This window comes from Bradysia coprophila, unplaced genomic scaffold (genome assembly GCF_014529535.1).
Source record: "Bradysia coprophila strain Holo2 unplaced genomic scaffold, BU_Bcop_v1 contig_232, whole genome shotgun sequence".
Taxonomy (NCBI): Eukaryota; Metazoa; Arthropoda; class Insecta; order Diptera; family Sciaridae; genus Bradysia; species Bradysia coprophila.
The window spans coordinates 6,988,316-7,014,776 of NW_023503493.1; the positions used below are offsets into that span (position 1 = coordinate 6,988,316).

General features: G+C 36.2%; 4 protein-coding genes across 6 annotated transcripts; 1 reads left to right on the plus strand and 3 right to left on the minus strand.

Moving 5' to 3' along the window:
* Positions 1 to 4,097: 4,097 nt before the first annotated feature.
* LOC119076167 (mitochondrial pyruvate carrier 2-like) lies at positions 4,098 to 6,026 on the minus strand. Of its 3 annotated transcripts, none has more exons than XM_037182853.1 (4): positions 5,872 to 6,026; positions 5,664 to 5,796; positions 5,491 to 5,531; positions 4,098 to 4,504 (listed from the first exon to the last, which is right to left on the minus strand). In XM_037182853.1, the coding sequence occupies exons 2-4, from the start codon at positions 5,764 to 5,766 to the stop codon at positions 4,268 to 4,270; spliced, it is 381 nt and encodes a 126-aa protein (XP_037038748.1). In that variant the 5' UTR covers positions 5,767 to 5,796; positions 5,872 to 6,026; the 3' UTR covers positions 4,098 to 4,267. The 3 variants fall into 3 exon arrangements, with proteins under 3 accessions (XP_037038748.1, XP_037038749.1, XP_037038747.1); XM_037182854.1 differs by lacking the exon at positions 5,872 to 6,026 and having other exon boundaries at positions 4,098 to 4,182; positions 4,250 to 4,504; positions 5,664 to 5,865; XM_037182852.1 differs by lacking the exon at positions 5,872 to 6,026 and having other exon boundaries at positions 5,664 to 5,865.
* Positions 6,027 to 9,544: 3,518 nt separating this feature from the next.
* Positions 9,545 to 11,006, minus strand: LOC119076080 (multiple inositol polyphosphate phosphatase 1-like). The gene is made up of 2 exons (XM_037182731.1): positions 9,791 to 11,006; positions 9,545 to 9,725 (listed from the first exon to the last, which is right to left on the minus strand). The coding sequence occupies exons 1-2, from the start codon at positions 10,981 to 10,983 to the stop codon at positions 9,563 to 9,565; spliced, it is 1,356 nt and encodes a 451-aa protein (XP_037038626.1). The 5' UTR covers positions 10,984 to 11,006; the 3' UTR covers positions 9,545 to 9,562.
* A 2,157-nt stretch (positions 11,007 to 13,163) lies between these two features.
* On the minus strand, positions 13,164 to 25,685 carry LOC119076163 (globin CTT-VIIA). The gene is made up of 4 exons (XM_037182848.1): positions 25,386 to 25,685; positions 13,742 to 13,919; positions 13,511 to 13,672; positions 13,164 to 13,446 (listed from the first exon to the last, which is right to left on the minus strand). Exons 2-4 carry the CDS (start codon positions 13,904 to 13,906, stop codon positions 13,321 to 13,323), a joined length of 453 nt encoding a protein of 150 aa, XP_037038743.1. The 5' UTR covers positions 13,907 to 13,919; positions 25,386 to 25,685; the 3' UTR covers positions 13,164 to 13,320.
* Positions 14,960 to 16,350, plus strand: LOC119077193 (odorant receptor 94a-like). Its single transcript, XM_037184374.1, has 4 exons — positions 14,960 to 15,748; positions 15,816 to 15,915; positions 15,977 to 16,240; positions 16,297 to 16,350. Exons 1-4 carry the CDS (start codon positions 15,000 to 15,002, stop codon positions 16,348 to 16,350), a joined length of 1,167 nt encoding a protein of 388 aa, XP_037040269.1. The 5' UTR covers positions 14,960 to 14,999.
* Positions 25,686 to 26,461: the final 776 nt, after the last annotated feature.

A 26,461-nucleotide genomic window follows, 5' to 3' on the forward strand; every position in this document is an offset into this window, starting at 1 on the left:
AATGATTTTTTTTCTGTAAGTTTTGCACATCTTACGTTTCCTTACCGTCACTTTTCTTTTCTATACAACATCCACAGCACCAATAAGATGTATTTGAGCATTGGTGGCTGAGAAAGACACAGCAAGTAAAACCCTGCATCGATTGCACTAGAGACTGTATCAAATCGTCCATGATGATGGCTCAAAAACACTATGGTTTAAGTTATAGAGACTGAACAGATGAACGTCAAATTGACTTCGTATCGAAATTTTATCAGGCTGATAAGTCAAATAATTGTACGATTAGCTGATTTATTATTCCCTTGACTGTAAGTCAGGGTCTTATGCCGGAAAATACCCTAGAATGTTTGTATACCAAAGAAGGTTGTATGAAATGTTATGAAAAACGGAATTGTTTGTCCCAATATTTTGCTTGTATACACGATAACTTGAGTAATTATCAACCAATTGCCAATTTTATTTTTTTAATCGACGCAGAATTCAATTCCTGAGGTTAAGTTCGAAGATGGGCTATGTGGGATTAAGGATCTGGAAGTTATTCCAGAAAAACAGTATTTTCCACTGTTGGAAAATTCAATCAATCGAAAAAGATTACTTTGATGGAATTTGATTTTCACCGTGATAGCTGACTGACTAACCGAAGTCAGCTATCACGGTGATAGTCAGCTATCACGGTGATAGTCAGCTATGACGGTGATAGTCAGCTATGACGGTGATAGTCAGCTATCACGGTGATAGTCAGCTATCACGGTGATAGTCAGCTATCACGGTGATAGTCAGCTATCACGGTGATAGTCAGCTATCACGGTGATAGTCAGCTATCACGGTGATAGTCAGCTATCACGGTGATAGTCAGCTATCACGGTGATAGTCAGCTATCACGGTGATAGTCAGCTATCACGGTGATAGTCAGCTATCACGGTGATAGTCAGCTATCACGGTGATAGTCAGCTATCACGGTGATAGTCAGCTATCACGGTGATAGTCAGCTATCACGGTGATAGTCAGCTATCACGGTGATAGTCAGCTATCACGGTGATAGTCAGCTATCACGGTGATAGTCAGCTATCACGGTGATAGTCAGCTATCACGGTGATACTCAGCTATCACGGTGATACTCAGCTATAACGGTGATAGTCAGCTATCACGGTGATAGTCAGCTATCACGGTGATAGTCAGCTATCACGGTGCGGTGATAGTCAGCTATCACGGTGATAGTCAGCTATCACTGTGATAGTCAGCTATCACGGTGATAGTCAGCTATCACTGTGATAGTCAGCTATCACGGTGATAGTCAGCTATCACGGTGATAGTCAGCTATCACGGTGATACTCAGCTATCACGGTGATACTCAGCTATAACGGTGATACTCAGCTATCACGGTGATACTCAGCTATCACGGTGATACTCAGCTATCACGGTGATAGTCAGCTATCACGGTGATAGTCAGCTATCACGGTTATAGTTGGCTATAGTCAGGGACAGTCAGGTGAAAGCCATGACATAAAATATTTATAAAATTTTATGAACAACCAATTTCTGAATCGTTATTCAAATGTATGGAATGACATTAAAAAACAATCATACAGAAAACTTTAAAACTCCCACGAGTGTGAAGTTTGCGGCCAGAGCGAAGCGAGGGCCGTAATTCGCACGAGTCGTGCTATTTTTTCATGATTAAAGGTTTTGTGAATGTAGAAAGTACCGGGGGGCTTCCTTTTTGTACATAAGTGTAAGGGAAGAACGTCTATCGTACTATTTTATATTGTACCAAAGTGAAAAGTCCTCTAATCGTTCCAAATTCGCATCTTTTACATTTGTTTAACAATAAGACTATAAAACTGAATAATAGACGACTTATATGAGTGGGACGTTTGCGGGCAGAGCGCAGCGAGGGCCGTAATTCACACGAGTCTTTGTCTATTTTTGTATTGTTGATTAAAAATCTGGCCGCAAATTTACAAGCAAATAGAGAACAGAAAAAGTGGTTTTCCAAAGAACTTGTACTCAAGCGAATGTTTTATATCAGTTATTTGTGATGTTTCGGAAGATTAACAACGGAAAATAAAATGAAATTGATTAAAAATATATTGAAAAAATTGTCAGTCAAGGGACCTGACCCGCCCAAAGGGTGGGGCCTAGTCATTCTGTTAAGCTGAAATGATTAAAAATAATTGAACTAATATCGAAGACAAAAGAAAAACCTGCTGTTGCTTCTGTTTCGTTAAAAATTTGAAAATTTCAAAGCGTAAAATAAAATTTAAAAGAAATCACAGTTCCAGGGGTTCCAGGGTGATAGTCGACTGCGACCGTTTTGGTTGTTGTTTAGGGTTCATTCACAAATTACGCACGCTCTAAAGGGGGAGTTGTGGTCTGACAAAAGCGTGCGCTTCATACAAACTCCGTACATTTCTGCGTACGTAGTGAGGGGTATGTAGCTTTGTAATCATTTTATCTTTTAAAAGACGAGTAAAAGTAGCCTCGAACGCTTCAGTCCTAGACACATGATGCCCATCAACATACCATTGTATTATATATTACACACTTGTCACGAAGAAGTCGAGGCTTGCCGAGTCATTATCTGAGATTGGACTAAGCCAACGATTGGACTAAAAGCCTAATTCGTCCGTTTTACTTCTATATACTCAATGAAGAGTATACCTGAAGTGAATCACATCTAACCGGCGATTAACATTTTAAATGTCGACATACGTATTCTAGCCGATCGAGGTACCGCTTGCAAGTCTCAGCATTTATGCCTTTGATACAAATCTTCACGGACCTTACTGGATAATTGTTAGGAGAAAGCTTACAGAAGTTGAATAGACTTCAGAAGGTCATGCGGAAGATGATGCGATGATGTGGGTGACACACTGCATTTTAATTACCATGTGTGGAGTTTACGACCTCCTCCTTCGCGCTGGGTTCGTACGGGTCTTCTGCAGCCAGAGAAGCAATATGTTCATTTCACGTTGTGATATAGTGAAATATAATTGACGATGAATTCCAAGGCTCATATTGACAACAAAGTTGCCAAGGACCATTTGATGTAGGATATTTTCAAAAGAATCTGTGCCGATTTTAGAGATGTAAGATGTCTAACGAGCATCTTCAGAGTACACGTCAGATCCCACCTCGAGTACGCCGCCGTAGTTTGGAGCCCTTCATCTAAGACGCTTAGCATTGACATAGAATCGATCCAGAAAAAGTTCATTTTGTTCGCACTCAGGCGATCGATTAAACGGAATACCGATTTCCAGCTACCACCTTATGACGATAGAAGGAAGATCTTGGGACTTGATCGTCTCTTCCATAGGCGGAAGCAGAGCCGTATCTTCTTTTTATACGACCTGCTGAATCGTAGAATTGATGCTCCGATTTTGTCCGACATGTTTGAATCATAACGCCACTTGTCGGACACCTACAGCCTTCACAGAACCGCCTACGGCTTTAATGAACCAGTTTCCTCTATCTGCAGTGACTCTCGTTTTTCGTAACAGTATTAAGTCCTTGGCGGACGAATGGAATACTGATGAGACTTATACGTATACGCGTTTCTCGTGCTTTGGATTCACTGTATTGCTTTTTTTTTATCTTTGTCAGCATAGTTTGTGAAATTGTATATTATGAACCGATTGATGAATAAATGTTTTATAATAATAATTGCTGCGAATATAGAGCTCAAAATGGTGACCTTCTGTACACTTCATCGTTCGTATTGAGTGAAATGTGAAATTCAAATTAAAAAATCATTTTCTAAAATTATTTCCAAAGGGCACATTCGAGGGCTTACGTTAACAAAACCAAGGCCTTATTAATAAATAAATTTCGTTTATTTCAAATTCGATTAAATCAACAAAAAGAATTTTATCTTAAAAATGGGAAAATATTTACAATGACCGGGAAAAATGTTTAAATAAAATCAATAGAAACGTAACATTGTAACTTATGAGTGAAATAATAAGTGAAAATGTAAATTCTATACCTGCGTATCGCCGATTCAATTTTTCTTTTCATTTTAATTCAATGCTAGAAACTCTAAAAAAAAAGTTCGTGAATAGCACTTGGTGCTACGCTGTGTAGGCTTTTTTTTCATTGAATCTAACAAAATTACGGAAACAAGACCGTAAAACATTTATCTAACCCCTCCCTCCTCTCCATTTTTAATTAATTTATCGGTAACTGACGGTTTTCATTATCGCATTTTACAAACTCTTCCACTACTTTTATACATCATCATGACACGGACCAACCGCGTGAACTATTCCTATTCTTTTTTCGTTTCGGTTTTGTTAGCTTGTGCGTGCCTGTACGCTCGCAACAGCTGAACGAATTGAATGCCAGCCACGAAAAGATTCACCGAAAAAAGGCCATAATTCTTTGGAATGATAACTAGTGAGTAACGGGACCAGATAAGACCGGTAGCGAATAGCGATGCCGATTGTGATATGGATAGTGTTTCGGCTGGTCGGCTCAGATCACCCAGTCCGGCAATGACGAGACCCTGAAAATTGTAAAAAGAGAGGAAGTTTATTAGGAGACTGTACGACACTTTGGTCACATAGGTATAACTGGGATAGGGAAAATTGCAATAGATGTAATCGATTCATCTGCACGCACGTTGGAATCAGCGTTAAAATTGTTTCGAAACTGTTGATTCGGTTGAAAAAGTGGGATTCTACTTCGTGAAAGCAGATTCTCGGCAGGAGGTCAGTTTTCTTCCCATAAATTATCTGACCTGAAATTACGAAGCTTGAGCACCATTTCAACAAAGTTTCAAAATGATAAATTCAGATGAATTTGCATGGAACACTTCCTGTTTAAAAGCTTGTCGTGTCATTTTATTGACGACTCATTGTGAGGAGCTGTTTTTTTGTGTTCTTCATTTGATTTAGATTTAGATGCACACCTCACAACCGTCAGCCAAATTATTTTGTTTATATGTGGCCCAAGGACCAAGACAATGGTTCACAAACGTAGTTTTGATTTTTATCAATTTAAACTCGTGGATGCACTTGGACCAGCAGTCGAAAATTTTTATTTTTTAATTAAACGAAAATTTTGTATCCGAATTGTAAATCGCTCAAAATAGCAACCGCCACAACCGTTCGTATTTCTAAATAAAACTCCATAAAACCACCGAGTAAAAATCAACCAAATCTCAGTCGAATGCCTCAACAACATCACAATTATTTACAATCGCAATTTCGTCGTCATCGGAGCACACGCTACAACAACATCCAATCATTGTAAATTTCTTGAACTTGACATCATAAAAAAATCATCAAACGGAGATAATCGATCGCGCTAATCAAGTCAACCAAGTTCACGTTATACAACATAAACAAACGAGGAAATCGTTCTATATTTTGATAAGCGAATTTCGTTATGTAATTTTCACATCAGTCGATCAATCTTCATTCGTTGACCTCCTAGTTCACCTGGTTTTTTTTTACAATTTATCTGTACGTGTTATGGTCGATGACTTACCCATTTAAATGCTGGAGCCCAGAAAAATACTGTTTTTGGACCTGGAAACATGAAAAATTAATTCTTAGTCCACTAGGGCAAACCCACAAAATTCATTGACACGTTTCGCACACTCATTTCGCGTTATCATAGGCACAAAATTTTAATTCGCGTTGACATAACATTTTTCCTACCTGCGGGATGATTCCATAAAGGAATCATTTTTTTTGGTACCATGGGTTCAGCTGTTTTGATCATTAATTGATACATTCTCGATGGTAATGCTAAATTGGCCATTTTTTCAGTGAATTATTTCTTAGCAAGTGACTATTTGAAATGAAAATATTTGTTTATTTGGTGAGTCTCGGAGAGCAACTACAAAATTCGCGAAAAACCACTTACACTGAGAGCTGAATGTACACACCATACAAAAACTAAATGAGGAAGGAACAAAAAATTGGTGTGACGTTATGAATGAGCTCTCTCCTCTCCAATGGAAACTTGACATTCATACTATTTATAAGCACTCCGTCTGTTGTATAAAATGCTTTCAAAATACCATCGTATACGAGAATAGCCACACAGAGAGAGAATATTTTTATTTCGTCTCACGCGGAAATGTATGTTTTTGTGCCAATCGCGCCAGCAATGTCAACCAATGCTGGTAATACAATTCAACGTCTGAATCGTATAGTACGGTCTAGTTGTACATACCATTATTGTATTCTTACATTGTGTGACGACAGAAGTGAGGGACGAGGATGGAAATAGTTTTATTTCCTCAACTTTGACGGTAAGTACGACTTTCTTTCTGCAGTTTTTTGGCATGTAATAAACCAGAAACAACGCAAATCAAGCGAAATTCGAGTATACATGTGACTTTCGTTGATCCGAGACGAAGCTGAGGTAAATAATCACATTTAAACGTGACTGTCGAACCAATGCAAGAATGTCTTTACAACACCAGGGTTGTAAATAGGTATTTGAAATTCCGTTACACCGCTGTAGGAGATTTAGAGTGGATATGTAAACGAATGTTCTTCTATAAAGCATCTTTCCGGTGCCCTTACCATGTACAATATTGTACGTAGGTCGGACAAAAAATGAAAAGTCATGTTTTCGCATTACCTCTGCATCGCCTCGGATCAACTTTCTTTACCTCCTTCCGTGTGACGTTATTGTTATTTATGACATCGACTGCAAAGTACTTTATTAGGCTTTAACTATATGTGTAATACACATCGTGAGCCTAATAAAGTACTTTGCACCAATATTCATACAACGATTTATATTTATACAACACGGAGGCATCAAGAGTTTGCAGTTTTCGAACGTTAAGATGCTGATAGTTGTATCTTCGAAGGTGGGACACCAGCAGCTGGTATTGCATTACATTTTCTCTGTTCATTTCTTAATAGTAGGTTACGTATCTGTTGGTGAAATGATGGAAAATGGATAAGAGAGTGGTTGTGTCACCGAGCCCTTGGGCGAGGGACACAGTCACTCGAGTAAATCCAGTTTCCATCATTTCACCAACAGATACGTACGCTATTTTACTCAACAAAGCAAAACAAAGTTTTACGACAGAAAATAATGTCTGCTTTACTTCCCTAGAAGCACACTGCGTTGAGTAAAAACAAAAACTAAAACACGGCTAAATGGAAAGCTTTTGCTATACGATAGATGGCGATCGATTTCAGCACTTCAAGTGTTATCTATATTGAGGCGTCAACATAACTACGATGCATAAATAACAATAAATTATTATAATTCCTTCTATTTGAAACCACTTTCGGAACGATAAAATTCATAGCATATAATATCTCAAAAAGAGACCAGGTGTATGAACGAACACTAACTTACTGACTTGTTCGGTCTATCAGAACTTAGGTGGCATATTTTTTGAGTTTATTATTTGATAGGATTGTAGCTCGTCAACTTGACATCAGGCTGTGGCTGACATCGAGACTTTTTTACGGAGTGCATGGCTCACAGGAGCCAAACTGATGTCAAGTTAAAAACAATCGTAATTCGGAACTGGTTCTAGAATAAAAGAACGCAGCCTAATTCCAACTTGGAAATTATTGGTGCGTACACTCACTCGAATACATGGCAAGTCAGTTCCTAATAAAATCATGATATCTTTGGTTTCATTTCTTTTTAATTTACGTTTGACCAACGCACTCCAAGAACAGGCACGAGAACAGAATTAAAAAAGAGGCTTCCACGACGCAATAGTCTAAAATTATCAGATAAATTCAGTTTTAGGCCACTGTGATACAGACGTTCCATACAAAATAAGAGGCCAAATGACCGTTAAACGAGCCATCAGTACAGTCGAAGCGTTTGCTGCGACTGAGCCCCGTACAAACCCGTATATCTATTGCGTACGTGACCATAGTGCGTCTGTCACCCTACTTTGACTGTAAGCCTATTGCGCCGGTTAATGTAGTTAAAGTAAAATTATTATGGAATGTGTGCATCTTACAAATTGCGCATAGCGCAATTACGAAGCCCCGTATGACGTTCCTTTCAAATGAAACAAAAATTTCAAAACGCCCTAAAAATTTTATTTTTTTGAAGGGCCTAGTATCGGCCTCAGTCCGAGGACCCAAATTAAAATTTTTTTTTCAACATCATTCTATTCGGCCTTTGATTACCTTCCAAATGAAACAAAAATTACGAAAAACGGATGAAATTTGCTCGAGTTATATGTAAAATACACCCTAGGGCCTTAGTAGCGGCCTTAGGCCAAGAACCCAAATTTAATTTTTTTTCAACAACATTCTATTCGGCCTTTGATTACCTTCCAAATGAAACAAAAATTACGAAAAACGGATGAAATTTACTCGAGTTCTATGTAAAATACACATAGAGCCCCAGTAGCATTTCACTTCTAAGGCCCTAACTCACGGTCCACTCACCCGATTTTCCTGGATTGGTATTGACAATACCTATCATTTGCCGTGTCATTTACATTTCCATCGTTTATTTTGCCATAAATATCACCAAAAGACCTTAAATCACTTAGGTGGCCCTAACTCACGAAGGGCCGACCCGAATATGCCCATCTTCGAACTTAGCCTCACTATTTCGACTATCTTTCAGGGGAAATTTTTGAAATCGGATTTGATTTACTCAAGACATCGACGTGTCCGTCACGGACAGATGGACAGACACAATTTTTATTGCAGATTCGTCATCTATGAACATAGGCAAACACTTTGCCCTTACCGTCTGCTTCGAATTCCATCAATTACACACGGCATCGTAATCCTATAAGCCCCTTTGTACTTCGTACGGGGCTAAAAATTCCGTTCTTGTGACTGGAGTACGTTGGCTTTACCGAAATATTAGGGAACGTCAGACTGTTCGAACAGTAACGGAATGTCCAACACAGACGGAAACACAAACGATTTTTCTTTGGGACAATGTAGCTTTGTTGGACATTCCGTTTCCGTTCGAACAATCTCACGTTACCCATTGAGTATCTTACCCAGTCGTGCATGGACAGCACAGACGACAGTTTTAATCATATTTGATCTTTACTTCCGACCTGTTTCCAAACACCGTTGCCAATATGCAACGTTAAAGATTAGGCATGGGCGATAATGAAAATGATTATCGATAATTATCAATTATCGATAATTATCGACTTTTTTTATTGAAAATTATCAAAAAAATATCGATAATCGATAATTATTGATATTTTGATAATTATCAAGATATCGATAATTCGATATATCGATATTTCGGTCAGAAAATCCGATATTTATCGATATATTCCGATATATCGGTATATTATCATGAATTTTCAGATAAATATCAAAATATCGATATTTTGATAATTATCGAATTTCGATATTTCGATAATTATCGATAATTATTAAATTATCGATAACGATATGATTAATCGATTATCGATAATTTCTTTCGATTGATATTATCGATAATTTTGAACGCCTCACATCCCTATTAAAGATGCCATCAGCCACAGACATCCACAAATGTCAGAAGTATTGAGCTATAAAAATCATGATTTTCCTAATCAAAAACTGAAAATCGAGACTCGTATTCATTTTGCAAATAATTTTTAAGAGTTGGTGCAAAACACATCCATACAATTAACATTCAGGAAGTGACTAAATCTTTCTAAAATTAATGATTGTTTGCACACTCCATTTGGACCACATCCAGAAATTTGTAACGGCAACTCGTTGTATAAGAAAAGTACATCATTGTCATCGTCATCGCAGCTTTAAGAAAATTGAAACGAAACGATGAAATTAGTTCGCCCAAAGCTCAGACTACATTCACTCACTCATATCGGATCACAGCCAAATTGGATGCCATCGGCATGTTAATGCTCGATCTCCATACCCTTTGCATCTGTTGCGCAAAATTGTGTCGTGTCAGAGGAGCATCATCGTCGAAAGCTCGAAAGCTTAACAGAGTCATGAATTGGTTTACTTGCCCGTTGAATATTCTTGCTTTGTGGTCATTGGCATCATTCGATTGAATGAAACGCAACATGTCTTGCATTTGGAAGCACATTAAATTTTCGTACAATCTACGATATTCTGGTCGACCATAACCAAACCTGTGGTAAAGGTCAACGTCCTCATAATATTCAATCACTTGACTGTTTGCAATTGAAAAAGCTGCACAGAATGGAGACGTTGAATTTTGATCCCAGATTCGTTCGAACCGGCAGATTTGAGCAAGTATCGCAATGTCACTGTTTCGCAGTACGTGTGAGCCATGGAATCCCAATTTTGCACTGACCTGAGTTGTCATTTCTTGATATTCTGGACCATTCTGAAACGCATTCTGTTCGACTCGTTCGGCATTAATCTCAATATAAAGGGGACAATATTGATTAGATCTCATAAAAACGTCCTGCTCAGGAACATCTTCGAATTGAACTTGCTCGTGTCCATTAACTCCAAACAAACCGTCAGCAAATGCATTGAGACTGGCTTTTGTGCGTTGAAGATCAGTCGAGCGAAAGAAGTAATCGTTTGGTGAATATGTCGATGACAGAATTGATGGAAATGCAATCTGGAAACGTTGTGCCAGTGCTTCCATCTCATCCCAACCAGATGATGCTAAAAATCCTGCATTTTCCATTGTGATATTTGGATCAAATCGCCAATTTCGAATCAATTCAATGTCGGATGCACACAGTGATGTTCTTCCTTGGTCGTAATTTAATAGAATTTCACTTTGAAGTCTAGCAACAGTTGCGGATATATTTGGAACATCAGGTGCAAGCGGCAATATTGCTCCATGTCGACCAGCCATCCAAAATTTCGTGGGATTACAGGTCGAAACATTCGCATTAATCGTCTGTCCTCGGCTGATTTCATAAATGCTATGTATTCCGCCAAACATACTTCGTGGTCTGATTGGATCGTTCGAATAGCAATAAAAGGGATTGTGCACTGAAACCTCGCTTTGGGTGTAAAAAATAACCAACGAAGGAAGCACTAACAAATTAACCACGGAGAACATTTTGCGTATACTAACCCATTGAAGTGAATGAAAGCAGTAATGAAACAGTTGTATTATCATTGATGATTAGCTACATTTTCAATCACAGATAGTGCTCTAAGGTACGCAAAAAACCCGAGAGTATCAGATAAAAAATGACCAAGCACTGTCTCGATACCAGAGGCGGCGACTTTCATTTGAGCCGAAAGGCGACTAACTAAAAAACTAAACTCTCAGCACCTAGTAACGACATTAAAGCAAGATTATCCTATACGAAAACCATTTGTTCAATTTTTAACCTAGAATAGCCCTAATTAGGGTAGACTGTCATACATCGGTAAAAATTCGGTAACAAAATAAAGGCAATAGTGGTAGGTGAAGAATGAAATTTGAAAATAAAGTTATTGAAAATCTAGCCGGACCAGACAAATTAAAAAACCGAAGTTTGAGTTGCCTGGCTCAACAAGTCTTTCAATAAAAAAAATTATTTCCAATTCTAACTAATCTTCCTTTGGGACTAATTTACATTTTCTACGATGTGTTATGGCCTGCATATAGTGAAAGTCGTAGAAGAAAGTTTTTTCGTGTCGGGTAATATAATAATATTGCCTTGAGGGGATCAAAGTGACGTGAGGCGCTGCTCTGATACTCGAAATAATTTGCTACCTCGTTTGCTACCCTCCGAAGTTGCTGTTGGTTTCATTCATTATATCGAATCACTTCATGCAAAAGTGATCTAGTCGACAGCTGACAAATACTTTACATGAATTTTTTTGTACAATATGATAGACTGTGTAGTTTCAGTACCCCATTTAGAGGACCACTCATGCTTGAAGTGAGTGGATTCTATTCGTTCCATAAAAGTACTTTTGCGATTCTCTTTACATCTTTGCCGCAGGTATGCCCTACTTAATATTGATGCATACGAAGTTGGAGCTAACTCTCGCTCTCCCTCTCTTTCTATCTTTCTCTCTTCGCTGTTTTCTTTGTATCATGCCCGCACGCTAGTAAGCGGGGGTGACGCAAGTCCACTACAAAAAAAAAATTTAAAAAATTTTTTTGGGGACGGCGGAGCATATTTACAGCAACCTTTTTACTTCTCTTTCTTGGCTCCAATGATCCCCAAACTTGGATATCTGGAATCTAGTAATCCATACGGTTTCAACTGGCTCGAGCTATCACACGTTACTGCAGCTTCAAAATTGGCCGAACTTTGAACTTTAAACTTTGAAATATTGATGTTTGTATGAAATTAAGCAAAATGTCGAATATTCAGATAATGCAAATCGCTTATGTTAGTCTTTTTTTTGTAAAATTTTCCTTAACAAATTTTTTGGGTCAATTTTTTGTTGAAAAAACTTTTGCGTACGGCGCACAATGCGTCACCCTCAGCGATATCAGTTGTTTTGTAAGTAAGATAAAGGACTTGCGTCACATTTACCCTATAAGTGTTTTTTGACTGATTACATTCGGAAGAAAAGTTTGTTCATCAGGCTCAGCCGAGGTTAATAAAAGCTCGAAAACTTCCTTTATGTAATTGACTATTAGGTTCGCATACAGTCAGAGGCAGTGACATTTTCTCCTTTGTTACGATCTGCCAGTTTTTCTATTTTGCGATTTAGTATTTATGGAAATGAAAACTAAAATTGAGATATCTTTGCTGTTTTAAGTGGTTTTTCATATTTTTTTGGACCAAAAAGTTTTAAAGTGTGTGTGAAATCGATTGACATTAACAAAATAATAAAATAGAAAAAATATTTTCTCACAATCTGTTAATGCCAATCGGTTCCAAACATACTTTAAAACATTTTGGTCCAAAAAAATATGAAAAACCACTTAAAACAGCAAAGATATCTCAATTTTAGTTTTCATTTCCATACTAAATCGCAAAATAGAAAAACTGACAGATCGTAACAAAGGAGAAAAAAGCTCTCTCTGACGTATAAATTTATACGACTAATGGCGTGGATTTGCTGCAGTTGATCCACACAAACAATCAAAAATTTGTAAATTCGTCATTATATCATAATATTTATACCATTAAACCATTTTGAATGTATCGGTGGATCAGCTGAAAAACAGCTGGAGCAAATTCATCATGAAATTTCACCTCTGACTATACTGATTCTTTACACAAATAGTCACATTCATTACATCGCCAATAGCAGTGGCTGGTGTGGTACCAAGATAAAGAGAAAAGATTTGTCTGTCAAAATTTATTTGCTTAACTGCGTTAGAAAATCGTATAAGAGAAGAAAATTAAATCTAAATATTTCCATGCAGAGAGTAAAAAACGAAAACTTTTTTTTATTAGACATCATATTTAACACAGACACGTACGATCCAGTGAACTCAATTTTAGTTGTCGTATTTCTTGAAGATGAGGCTGTAGACAACGTCGAATAGATCTGACCAAGCCTTTTGTTGCGTTGCGTCGAGAGAACAAACAGCAGTCAAGACTTCGAATATGACTACTTTCAATTCCTAAACAAAGGGAGAAAATTATATTTGTAGAACCCAACCAAGTAGTGTTCAAAATATACGTTACATTGAATGACTCCTTGCTAATTTTCCTTTTGGAGTGTGTCTCGCCAATTTTTCCCCACATCTCTTCCAACTGCTTAGTTGCGTCTGGACTATCCAATGCTACAATAGCATCGTTAATCACCGTTACAACACGACCGGCATGCGTTCTGAAGGACTTACTGCCCTATTAAGTATAAAAAAAAAAATAGATTTAGCCATTCGATCTTATTTCAACTAAAGAAACGAAAATTACTTTCAACGACTCTAGCGGTAAGTTCTTGAATGCCAGAAATTTCTGTTGATTGTGCGGAAATTTCTCAAAAAATTTCAACAGAATAACTTCCCCAGAATCTATTGGATTTGCGGCTGGAATTTTCCATGTTGTTTTAATGATGTCGATTTGGTCTGGAGTTACCATGTTTGTAATTTACCTGCAACGAAAGGTCACGTGAAATTTTCTTGAAGCAGTTTGAGCTAATTGGTGCTGCCAGCTTATATTACCAAAACTGGTGGTTCTTCAGAATCTGTAGTTATAACATTCTTTGTAAGTTAGAAAACTTTGTTTTTGGAAACTGAGATTGAAAAAGTGCAGTTGCAAGCTGGATTGCAACTGTTGACATTGTCTATTTCGCTCAAGGTATGTTGACAATAAACTTGGGCAACAAGAGCTTTGTTAATTGATGACCGAAGCTCTTAGTGCCCTAATCCATTCGTCTGTATCCAGAGTATCAGATCATTTGCATGGGCCTTTACATAAGGAATTTTTGTTTTCCTTACAAATTTTTTTTTAACAACTTAAGGAGGGTGGATGTTAGCCTTTTGAAGTAGTTGCGAAAGCTGTGCAGAAAATAGCAAGGAAAAATTTCCTTATCACTTTTGTCAGGTTGTTTTGTAAAAACATTTTTCTGCATTTTCTCAAATTTGTCCATATTTTCCAAAGAAATGTTTGAAGGAATTGAAAGAAATGAAGGAAAGCATGCGAAAATTTTGGAAAATGTTTTCCCAAAAACAGTTCTTGACTTTTCTAACTTCTTAAAAACCTATGGAGTGGTCTTCGGAGGTCTCAGGTCTCGGCACCAGAGTGAACTACAGCACCATAAACTGACGGTCCTTTCCTCATTTTTTTTCATCGATTTTTACTGTGGTCGTGGTCGATAACAGATGGTACATCTACACTTAGTGCATGGTTTTCGCGATGAATTCTTACATTAAATAATGCATGGATGAAGGGAAGTGAAGCGAACAAGTGTAAAATTTCCAGTGACATTGAAAGGTAATCAATACACGGTTGCACTGAGAATGTGGAAAATTGTCGTAGGTGTACGTGCACGTGTAGTAAGTGATTTGACAGGTGCACGTGCAGTAAGTGATTTGACAGGTAACATGGAAAGGTTGTAATTTATGATGCTATTTCTGTATCTGAGCTCAATAAAATTTGTACATTGGATTTTAGCTAAGTCACTTCAGTATTTCTTGTACTTTCAAAGGTATACGACCAACACGGTTCCAAGATGCATTCTATTAAAATTCATAAATTAATTGCCGTGATAATTGCATTCCTTCATCGCTATGATTTTTGGCATCAGGGCGATAAGCCTGCTACTGCCAGACAACTCAAAACTAAGTCGTTTTATTGCATCTACTATTTTATGAGCGTCATTGCGACATCCATGGGAGCAATTAAAAATGAAAAGGTTGAGCAAACGATATTCTTAACTGAAGTGTCGATTGGTGTTGCAGTTGATGTAGTTAAACTTTGGATTTTAATTTGGAAGCAGAACGAAATTCAGGGATTGTTGAAACGGATTTGTGAATTTGAGGTTCGAAATGATGAGGACTACAATGCTTACAACGACAAACTGGGGAGATTCGTGAAATTTTTGATTGTATTTCTAATTGCTGTATTTGTTTGCTCTTTTATACAGTCTGTATTTATACCGGCCTTTGGAAGTGAGAAAATTTTATTTTTCGAAATTGCATTTCCGTTAGATTATAGAAACAATGAAGTGGCATTCTGGATGGCAACGGTTTTCCTATTCACTGAAACTGTGTTAACGATAATCGCAGTGTTTTTTTCCATATTAATTTGGTACTTATTACTAAATTGTTCGTTGAGATATGAAGTGTTGGCAAGCGAAATGAGGAATATGGGGAAAATTATGGACAGCAAAAAAGGTCAAAATGTGATCGTTACTTCTATACAGAAGAGTTTTGTCGATGACCTAAAAGCTTCAATCAACGTTCACCTTCACTTAACTGAGTTCGTGCCTTTGCTGCATTAAATAATCCAAGATAACAAACCCAAGTCCACAAATTTAAATTCGCAGATTGACCAACGAATTGGGTTCCTTCTGTTCGGACATATTTTTCATTCAATTTGGCACCAGCGGCCTATGCATTTGCGGATCCATATACAGCCTAGCATTTGTTCGAACTAAATTGATATGCATACAGTGATCGTCGCTTATATTCGCTTATTCCTTTGCAGGATATCGGTGATAATGTGTGGGAACGTTGTGTGTATTTGTTGCTGTTCATTTACGTCGTTGCCGAACTGTTTATGATTACGTACTTTGGGAATGAGATTATGCGGTCAAGCAATGGTCTCTCTTACAGTTTATTTGAATCAGACTGGTACAATCAGCCACAAGCAACCAGAAAGTGTGTCATAATTTTTGGTGAATATTTGAAGACACCACAGGTGCTGCTAATTGGCAAGTTGTACCAGTTAACTTTGGAGACATTCACTAAGGTTTGCAATTTAATATTCACTTATGTGATAAGGCTTTCACGACAACATTGTCCTAGATTTTCAACTCGGCCTACAGTATGTTCAACATTTTGAAAAATTTTAAAAATTAAAATCGTTACACCATCAGGCGCTAGAGGTAGTGCTCAATTTGAAACAAGTCAAAATAGCTATTTTCCTATCGAGTGTCTAAAATTTCGCATAAAATGCCCATTTAGACATAAGATAGGCAGGCACAACTTGTGCCGCACAAGATTTTATGAAAGCAATTAAAATTTCATTAAATGATATTTACACACGCAAAATGTATCTTTATGCACTGCATAAATGTTGAATTTCTTATTTACACTAATAAAGGCTTTCAAGAAGTATAATGGTGCCTCACGACACTTTGAGTCCTTCATAAGGTCACGACTTGAAACCTATGCCGTATCATCACATTACCCTAAACGAAAATAGTATTTTACAGAACAAGGAAAAAAGATGAAAAGAAGAGTTCTCGTGTGTATTTTGTTGATCCGAGACGAAGCCGAGGTCAATAAACACACGAAAACGACCCTTTACATTTTTATCCTGAGTTTTGTAATAGATTTTACATGCTTTTGAGCTTAAAATCAATTTACCTTTCATTCCTGGGGGTGCAATTAGCCGCTTTCGACTCAACGGATAACAAACGTATGTAATAAATATTATGCACGTATGACAAGGCGGTCGAGGCTTGCCGAGACGGCTTGTCATACGTGCATATTCTTTTTTATCGCATAAGCGAAAACGAGACAACAAGATATGCGAATGACACTTTGACAATTTACAGAAGTATAATGTTTGTTTACATATCCTAGGTGAATAATTTTTTCGGGGAATCACACCGCGTATGCGATAAACATTTCTACTCAACACAGTGCTTCCCTAGGGAGATAAATAGAACATTGTATGCTGTCATCATTTGTGTTGCTTTGTAGAGCAAAACAGCTCATTAGGTTGAATGTGTCCTTCACCCAAGGACTCGGTATCACAATCACCTACGTATCCATTTTCCATCATTTCTTCCATCGATACGTAATCTACTATTGCTATTAGAATTTTTGTTTTAAGCCCTAGAAATACCCTAATCGGAGAAGTTCTATTGAACATCTCGCCTGTCATCGGCACTTCGTAGAAAATCCAAATTGAGGTCAAAATAAAATTTTCTTTGGCAGGTCTCTCAAGTCGAAAAATCAAAAATCGAACAATTTAACTTGTCAGAGCGCAAAGTTGAGTATTATTGGTACAATTGCTTCTCTTACGGTATCCGGTGTTCTTTGGGGCATATTTAGACGTTGGGTAAATGCTTGCCGTAAATTTGTTACATAGTCTAGAGTCTACTAAAAAAAGCTTAACGAGGGGCTAGATTATGAAACAAATTTCCGGCAAGCCTTGTTGTGCCCCAAAATTTTTTGTTGGAGATACGAGGGATTTAAGATGGTTGTAAGTTTGTATATAATTGAATATGTTTTTAAGGGGATATTTTGTGTAAATGAACAAGGAAGTATAGATTTTTGGTTTGTTCGGGATTTGTGGTATAAGACTGGGTGACATAATGAATACTATTTACAACGAAATCAAGATTTAGATGTTGTCTGCATGAAGTAGACGGTCTTTAATGTATTCACAAAGATCACTGACTACATAAAGAGTCAATTCCAGTTCCATTCTTCATTGAAACCATTTTCGTTCTCAAGAATCTACATTTCACCTGCCATAAACTGATTGCTATAAATTTACGCATTGAAATTAGTTATTATGGCAATTTAGGAATAATATTTAATGTTCTTGTTAATAGAACATCATGCGATAGTATTTAATTGAACGGATATTTTTCCTCAAATAAGGGTGGTTCAAATCGCCAAAGTTACTTTTCCGTCATGTAAATAAACCGAAAAAAAAAAATTAATTTAATTTGTATTATAATGCCACCACACAATCACCGTGTTTCATGCTAAAATTAATTGGATTTTTTTTGTCATTAGTTGTCCTATCTTCAAAGTAGCACGAATCTAACGTTAATGTAATATGACGGCTTAAACCATAATCGAATCATACATCATCCAACCAATTGAAATAATATTATGATATTGCGTGATCGAAAGAAAATTTAGTCAAAAACATGCAAATAAGAAATTGGTTCAGAGTGTGTATAACATGAGAACGTATGTAAGACTTATACACAAGAAAATAAAATAAAATTTGGGAAACATTAAAGAAGACTCGTGCCAATGACACTCGTTCTGTTCCATAGTAAATATAGAACAAAGCAATTAAATGTAGTCATTAAGTATTGTCCTGTCTTACATTTACATCACTGATAATGACCGAGAGTATACATTCAACCGAAATTTTCAGAAACGTGTGGTTGACGATAGAACCAAATATTTGTTTTCTCTTTAAATTAACACGATTGTGTATGACTTGCAACAAAATGCTGATGGCCTATTTAAGAGGTTGGTTAGGGTTATCATGCTCGGATGTCAGATGTTGTATCTAAAACTAAGCGATTTCCAAACTTTTGGTTTATTATTCAAAACAAATTACGTCAAAAGTTACGTCATTTTTGGGCAATTATCATGTGAAGATTCGGAGCTAATTTACAAAAAAAAAATGTTCTGAGATACGGTGTGAAAGCGTTGTTGTGGTCACCAACAAATTAAAGAAATTCGTACAAAATGTATCAAAAACAATTTGAGTCGCTTATAGCATCAGGATTTATCATTAAGCTTTCCGAATGAAGTAAGTGGTGTAGATTGCATTTAGCTATAGTTAGTTTGAGTGGGTCGGACATTGCACCTAGGGCTTTCTTCTCAACAATCTAGCGGTTCGATTGAGAAAGTTTATCAGTATGCTGCGAGCATACTTCAGACAGAATGTAAGCGTCTTGCTGTTTCCAATGTAGTGTTTCGATTTAAATTTAGATCGCCAGCGTCTAATTATAATTATATCAGCAAAATAATGTAATCCTTTCCAACGACTTTTCAGTTTTGTTTTTCTTCGCCAATGAAAATGTCGATTACCTCGTTGTATATCAGAACATTAGGATTTTATAGAGCTTTCCCAAACGTCAATCGTGTTGGCTGAACAGAAGAACTGAATATTTTGTTCAGGGCCGTATCTAGATGGGGCGCAGGGGGGCGGCGCCCCTCCTAGCGAAGTCATTTTTTCAATTTTTTTTAATTTTTCCCATACAAAATAATTTTTTTGGACCTTGCGCCCCCCCTAGCGCACTCAGATTTTGAAGTCTGGCTACGGCCCTGCTTTTGTTCATCTGCTACTTCATTCGTTTAACCGTGTCATTTACTATAAAGACCACATATCTCGGAGATTTTCGCTTAATTCTGTCATTTCTGTCAATAACAGATGATTACTGTTCCTGAAACGCTCAATCAGGAGCGTTTTTGTAGCGACGCAAATAGTACTATCGAAAAACACATCCTTGCTAGTGGTTTTCAGGCTTTATAAACTTATTGCAAGACATTCCCTTGAGGCAAATATTATTCTTCAAAGTATTGTTGTGATCAATACTCCCTCTAGCAAACAGATTCGAATTAGGGTGTGAAATAGGTTTGAGAAACTCTGCTTCTTCATAAAGCCTAAAGTGAACAGACTCACGAATCGTAAAAAAGTAGCAGAGTTTCACAAACGGCTTTACCACCTTTAATAAATGTAGTTTGTTTGCTTGCGAGGGTATTGCTGTGATCATAAACAACATTTTTCTAACGAGGGATCTTTTGAAAAACAGCCTACCGAAATCGGACGCAGTTTCTAGTGGAATTTTCTGTATATACCTAGAAAGGACTTCAACCCTAGAAGTCAAAACCACAAAAAAAATCGAAGATTGTGTTTCTGGTGAAAGCCTTTCACTGAAAGATGACCAAAAACCGAAAACTTGCACTTTTCTTATACAAAAATTTCTCCGGTTCTACGAGCCGTTCAGGGTCGTGTCGTGTGGGGTGTCATTAGAAAGGTAATTTTATGTGCTTTTGAGCCAAATAGGACCTTATGGGGCTTGGATGCATCTACGATGAAATAGAGTTGATATGTTCAAGTGTCCATATTTCATCGAATATGCATCCATAAGACTCAAAAGCACATAAAATTACATTTCAAATGATACGCCACACGACAATGTACGTTTTGTTTACCTCGAGAAATTTCTGTAAGAAACTTCAACTGCACTGCACATATTTCCTAGAGAATGAATTTTAAACCCAGTAAGTCCCTATTCGGCTCAATAGTACATGTGTACCTTTCTAATGAAAACCCTGAACGGCTCGTGAAACCGGAGAAATTTTTGTAAGAAAAGTGCAAGTTTTCGGTTTTGGAAAATATATAGAAAATTCCACTAGAAAATGCTCCCGATTTCCCGAAAGTTGTTTTTCAAAAGAATCCCTCAACAGCTGTATTTGCATTTCGATTTTGGAGTGAAAAACAATAAAGCTTAAAAACAGGTATGGACGTCTTTAATGTGTGCTCACAATTAACCTGTCACTTACGTCTATTCATCTGTTATCAATATCGACAACCAAAATAATGACAAGCTTTGCGTAATATGGTCTCTTATATAGTAAAATGCATGTTAAAAAATTGAAGTACAAGATTTGAAATCAACCGATTATATTTTGATCGATGGTAGTAATAGACCCGATAATAATACTGATCACATACTTGCCGCCTGTAACAGGTTACTGTCTCAATAATATAAAAATGAATGCGTTTAAAGAAACCATATGTCATCCGGGCCGACAATAGACCATACCTGTGTTTGTTTTATACTTGTATTGATGAGAAGTCCTCCAATCGATATTACCAAGGGTAATGATCCGAAAATCATTTTGTTTTCGTACTAAAACTTTCAGCGGTAAATTTCCTATTTCTGTATTATCGTCATTGGAAAATAACATAGCTTTGGTAACCAAATTTAATGGATATTTTAGAACATACCATTTAAAAAAAATCAAAATGACAAAATAATAATTGTGGCGTCTTATCTTATAAACAATTGAAATTACGCGTGCACATAAAATCAATATTTATGTGAATTGATCGTCATCATTTAACAGCGGTAGTATAATCGAAGCAGAATTTTTTTTTCTCGATTAAATTTTTATATTTTATAATGTGGTTAACTAACGAAAATGAACGGTAATTGGTTTGCCAACATAATAATTATCGAACTGTCAATCATTAGTCAATCCAAATTTTTTTCTGTTCTGTTTCTATTATTCGAATCGGTAATCTTTCGCGATTTTTTTTTCATTTCCAAACTTTTATTCAATGATTCAATATTCGAAAATTATTTCAGTGGAAAATATTTTCAGATTGTTTGAAATGGCTCAATCATACATTAAACGAACAGAGCTTTTGCACTGGAACAATTAGAGCACGAAAAAAATACACGAGAAGCTGTTGCGCAAAAATTAATCGATATCGAACAATTTTACGATCCTTTAACTTATACCCAGGGGTTAGTCGGTCTAGTACAGAAATTGTATTTAAAAACAGATTACGCCATTACACCTAGACAACAGCATCGACAAACAATGCCATCCAAATTGACAGAAGTAATAGAATTAACTTTCGATTACAATTTCGGTATAGTTTTCGATTGATTTTAACGATATTTTCATAAGGTCACAGAGGTTACAAGCGGAACAAAATTTTATTTTTATTTTTTCTTGATCAGATTCATCGGTTTAGATGTTTTGTTTAATTAAATCTTAATTGGAGTTAGTTGGAAGAGACCAATCAAAGCACCTAGCATTATTGATAGTCTATTAGGTATGTCAAGGTACCACTGTATTTAATACCATAATTACTATTACCATTAATGGTATTGTCTATTGTGTTCAATATCATTAATAAGAGGCCATTCATAAATGATGTCCACAACTTTTGGTCGGTTTTAGACTCCCCCTCTCCATCGTCACGCAAAAGTGTTCAAATTTCACCCAATTTTGTTAGAGCCGTCACGTTTTCTTGAGTCCCCCGCCCTGCAGACCGCAGACTTCATTTATGAACAGTCGCTAAATGCTTTTGTACATTGAATTGAAGAAGAATCTCCGACCGCTGATTAAGTCAATTGTATCTCCAGCTTTAGATATATCAAACCCAATGACCCCATCACAGTCTATTAATTATTAAACAATGGAAATGAAACTTGAAAGCGAAGCAGCGAAGATATAATTAAAAATTTAACGGTAAATTTTTAGCATCTTTTCAATGGTATAAATATTGTATCTGTGCATACTTAAACGTAACATCAATATGCACTCACAGCCATTGCTTCCGTGTATATAATCTGGTTTCACCAGGAAGTGTTTTTCTCCAAATTATTTCCCATAAACCTCCATCATTTTCACATATTTCTACGAATCAAGAATTTGTGAACTACGGTCGACGACTTTGAAATAAGTGACGCATTTTGCTTCATCTGTTTTTCAGCTGATACTCTCTTACAAGCAAAAATGCATATATACTTGTCTATGCGGGTGAAGTAGTTACACCACGCGCGGTTTAAAGACTTAAAAACACGGTTGTTTGTATGAGTGGATCAGCAGAAAAACAGCCGAAATTCATTTGAAAGTTGTCGACTGTAGTAGAACGTTGCAGAAATTTGTGTAAATTATGCCAACAATTTGCTATAATAATTGGCTCTGGATCTTTACGCAAAACCAAAGTTTTTATTGTTGGAATTTGGATACTCGAATTGAACATTGCAACGTTAACAAAAGAAAAGTTTTTTTTTTTAATTTGCGGTTCACTGATTTCAATTTAGCCCGTCCACATTAATGAGTTGTGTGAATATAACACAATCTTACCAGGAAAGTTCATTTTTCCCGGAATCCAACGAACATTGACGATATTAACACAGCATCTAATCAAATATTCTTAGTTTGCCTAATAATTTCCTTGATTAAACAATTAATCGATTGATTCATCAATTAGCCGACGAGGCATAATTCTACATCAATTTTTCTGGTAAATTTATTTTAGGGAAAGGGAAATCTTTGAATATTAATTTTTTTTTTAACTTCTGATTTATGTCTACTATATACATCATCGAATCTAAGATAAAACCGAAATATGCAAATTTATCGAACGGAAAAGAACTCCTCCTTGTATCAACAATTCAGTTTTGGTGTTTTTTTTTCTATGGATTTCGAAGGTTGACTTATTAGCAACGTAGAATAAAATCTACAACGACACGCTACATTCTGAGTTGATTACCGAATAGACAACAGAATTAATAGACAACAAAAATGCAAAGAGAATAACAATATCGTCTTTGAACATATTTTTATTCGTGAGACGATTTAAAGTTTGTTTGTGCAATTAAAAACCGATTTAAACAATTTTTATTCATCGTCCGAGGTCTTAATTTATTCGAAAAGATTAATGTCGCATATTATTATAAACGCATTTGAAGCTAACATATCTATTATACATTCGCACATTTTGGTTGTCACTCAAGTCAAATATGGATTAAAAGCAAACACTTTAGATAACAGAATTGAATGCGGTTCTTTATATGTATAAATGAACCGAGGTGTACAGTTGTTAAAGGCATTTCCTGCATGAATATTTCATACATCGCACACACAAAAATTAAGTTGAGAAAGAACATTGAGTCTTATATGCATTGACCAGGTGTAGATTTTAGTGCGTATAAATGATTTGTCAGATCCGAACGTGTCGCTAATTTGTTTAGGTTTTTCACTTGCGATGTTTTTTCAAAACATTTATTATTCAAGGTTGTTATAACGTTTTTGTCTACCATTTCTGTGGCAATATTTACGGAACGTACCTCTGCAAGCAATAGACATAGAAGAATATCGAATATCTTGGTCGCAACAGATTAATTTTAAGAACATCGCTCAGGCGATATTTTCATTGTATTTATACACTTCTGTTGGTAATAGAGAATTTATTTCTAGCCTTGTCTTATGTGCTTCTTGTTCAAAAAACAGAGGACGAAAATTTCAAAATACTTGAATTTAAAAACATCGAATTGATATAGAAGAAAACATCGCATTAACAAACTTCTCGGGAAAGTCTTATTTTCATGAATGTTTTTTTTTATCCGAATCGAAGGTAAGGTCTGTACTTGTACAACCCATTGCCTGCTTCGGCTGATTTTTGGAAAATTTTTGGAAAATTTTCGAAATTGTAGTAACTCTAGCAAATCAATTCTTCAAAAATAGGCCCTGAATAACCTCTTATGAAAATAGCCACAACCACATTGTCCACGGAATACGGACATGAAAATTACCGAAAATTTCATCAGACCTGAACCATTTAATTTGGAGTCTTGGTTGATCAAGTAAGATAATTGTCTGTTGGTTAGTCACAACACTAAAAGTTGGACTGGACAGTCGACTATTAATTGTACGTAGAAATCGAATTCTTCTTATTATGCTCTCTTAAGAAACACTGTAGATCTTAAAGGTTGTGATTACATTTTCCGCCGATGATATGTAGAAACAGCCAAAACCATTAAATCTCATGAATTTCACATCAAAAACAACTTAATGATCGGGATACCCAACGAAAACATTTTTGATACAAAAATCTCAGTCTGATCTTGCTGGCAGCTCAAATTCTTGAAATTCAACGATTTCACAAACATTTTTACGCTGACTGTGCTAGTTTTGTACATTCTACTAGCTAAGCAACGCAACGCAAAGATAACAAAAATTGAAGAAAGAGAATATAAACGTTTCACAATACACCAGACGGTCTATTCAATTTAATTTAAATCACTAAACTCAATATCTCTTCCTAAAGTGCCACCTATTCAATTGTATAATAATATTATACTCAACTGAATGAGCTATGTATTTCAATGCAAAACTACACCAACCACAGCCTCCAGGCTTCATTGACAAAAAAAAAAACAGCGCACATATACTATAGACGACGTCAACAACAGAGAAGAGAAATATATAAATTCTTGAAAAGAATTTTCCGTATACAAAAGTTGTTGCAAAATTATTTCAAAATTTCACTTTAGAGTGCGACTCTTCTCTTGTGATGACTTCTATCTATAGGATTTTGTGTCTATTTTCAATTATGTAAAAAAAAGCAGAAACGAAAATGTTGTCAAAAATCCACTCACCAGAGAAATAAACAGAAGATCTCAATGAGGAACAGTCGAAGACGAAGCGCGTTGAAACCAATTTCTTTTGCTTTATTTTCTTTTGTTTGTTTGTTGCTTGAACCGATTTTCTTCGTTTGTTAAAAGTGTGGCAAACGCTGACTATAATTCCGTAATAACAGAAATTCGTAGATCCGTCGTTCTATGGAGAGAATCGGAGGCAGATAATATTATTATATAGGCACACAGCGCACCGCACGACGAGCACTATTTTAATTTGCGTGTTTAGTGGTGAATGGTTTATATATTACTGATAATAAGTTCTTTAAATTTACTATTTTTTTGTTGTTCAAGCATTGATCTGTTAGGTATATATAACTACAGATATAATATTTGGGAGTTGGTCGGTTCGGCTCATTCCGTTTTATATGCTTCACGTTATTTTTTTTGTGTTTCTATTTTGTTGGCTTTGCACGAATAAATTTTGTTGCTTTTATGGTTTTGTTGAGTGAGGGGATTTTCTATGTTCGTCGCTGTTAAATAGCAGTTGATGCTGAATTGACTATTGTCGATTGGTAATTATTATAAAGATTAGTACACAAACAGTGTTTTACACATAGTTCGCGAAATAGTATTTTTTGTGCTAAGGTCGGAAAATTTGATTTTTTCATCACCAATCCTAAGTTCTCCTTACGAGCGGAGCGAGCACGAAAAAAATTGATCTCGTTCCTCAAGCTGATAAGTGATACAATAATCGCATGAATAGCTTGGTGTTTGAATTAATCGTTCCAATTCAAAGTAGAGTCTAAGGAAACAGCTTTTCTTTGAGTTTCTTGAAAACTTTTTGTAATGTTGAAACGGAGTGTATATGTATAGTCTAGTCGATAACGACCAACGTGTACGTTTGGGTTGCATACATAATAGCAAAAACAGTTTCCTCGAGTTACGTACAAAAATTGTTTTATCTTCATTCGCAAAAGAGCGGGAAGAAAGTAATGATTTTCCCCTGAAGGTTTGAAAAACTACTTGACGGTAATTTTCCCGAAGTTACTCTTCTCATGGATGAAATTTAAAAAAAATATTTCCAAATGAAACAC

Bases quoted from the DNA above. Each gene is read 5' to 3' on its own strand.
- LOC119076080 (XM_037182731.1), bottom strand. From the start codon at position 10,983: ATGTTCTCCGTGGTTAATTTGTTAGTGCTTCCTTCGTTGGTTATTTTT. The intron at 9,726-9,790 runs GTGAGTGAATGT...ATTTTCTTAAAG, and splicing joins TTGGCTGTGATCCGATATGA to CTGCGATGACGATGACAATG.
- LOC119076163 (XM_037182848.1), bottom strand. From the start codon at position 13,906: ATGGTAACTCCAGACCAAATCGACATCATTAAAACAACATGGAAAATT. The intron at 13,673-13,741 runs GTAATTTTCGTT...TATACTTAATAG, and splicing joins TACCGCTAGAGTCGTTGAAA to GGCAGTAAGTCCTTCAGAAC. The intron at 13,447-13,510 runs GTAACGTATATT...CCCTTTGTTTAG, and splicing joins TTAGCAAGGAGTCATTCAAT to GAATTGAAAGTAGTCATATT.
- LOC119076167 (XM_037182853.1), bottom strand. From the start codon at position 5,766: ATGGCCAATTTAGCATTACCATCGAGAATGTATCAATTAATGATCAAA. The intron at 5,532-5,663 runs GTAGGAAAAATG...TCATGTTTCCAG, and splicing joins TTTATGGAATCATCCCGCAG to GTCCAAAAACAGTATTTTTC. The intron at 4,505-5,490 runs GTAAGTCATCGA...TACAATTTTCAG, and splicing joins GGGCTCCAGCATTTAAATGG to GGTCTCGTCATTGCCGGACT.
- LOC119077193 (XM_037184374.1), top strand. From the start codon at position 15,000: ATGCATTCTATTAAAATTCATAAATTAATTGCCGTGATAATTGCATTC. The intron at 15,749-15,815 runs GTTCGTGCCTTT...TTAAATTCGCAG, and splicing joins GTTCACCTTCACTTAACTGA to ATTGACCAACGAATTGGGTT. The intron at 15,916-15,976 runs GTTCGAACTAAA...ATTCCTTTGCAG, and splicing joins CCATATACAGCCTAGCATTT to GATATCGGTGATAATGTGTG.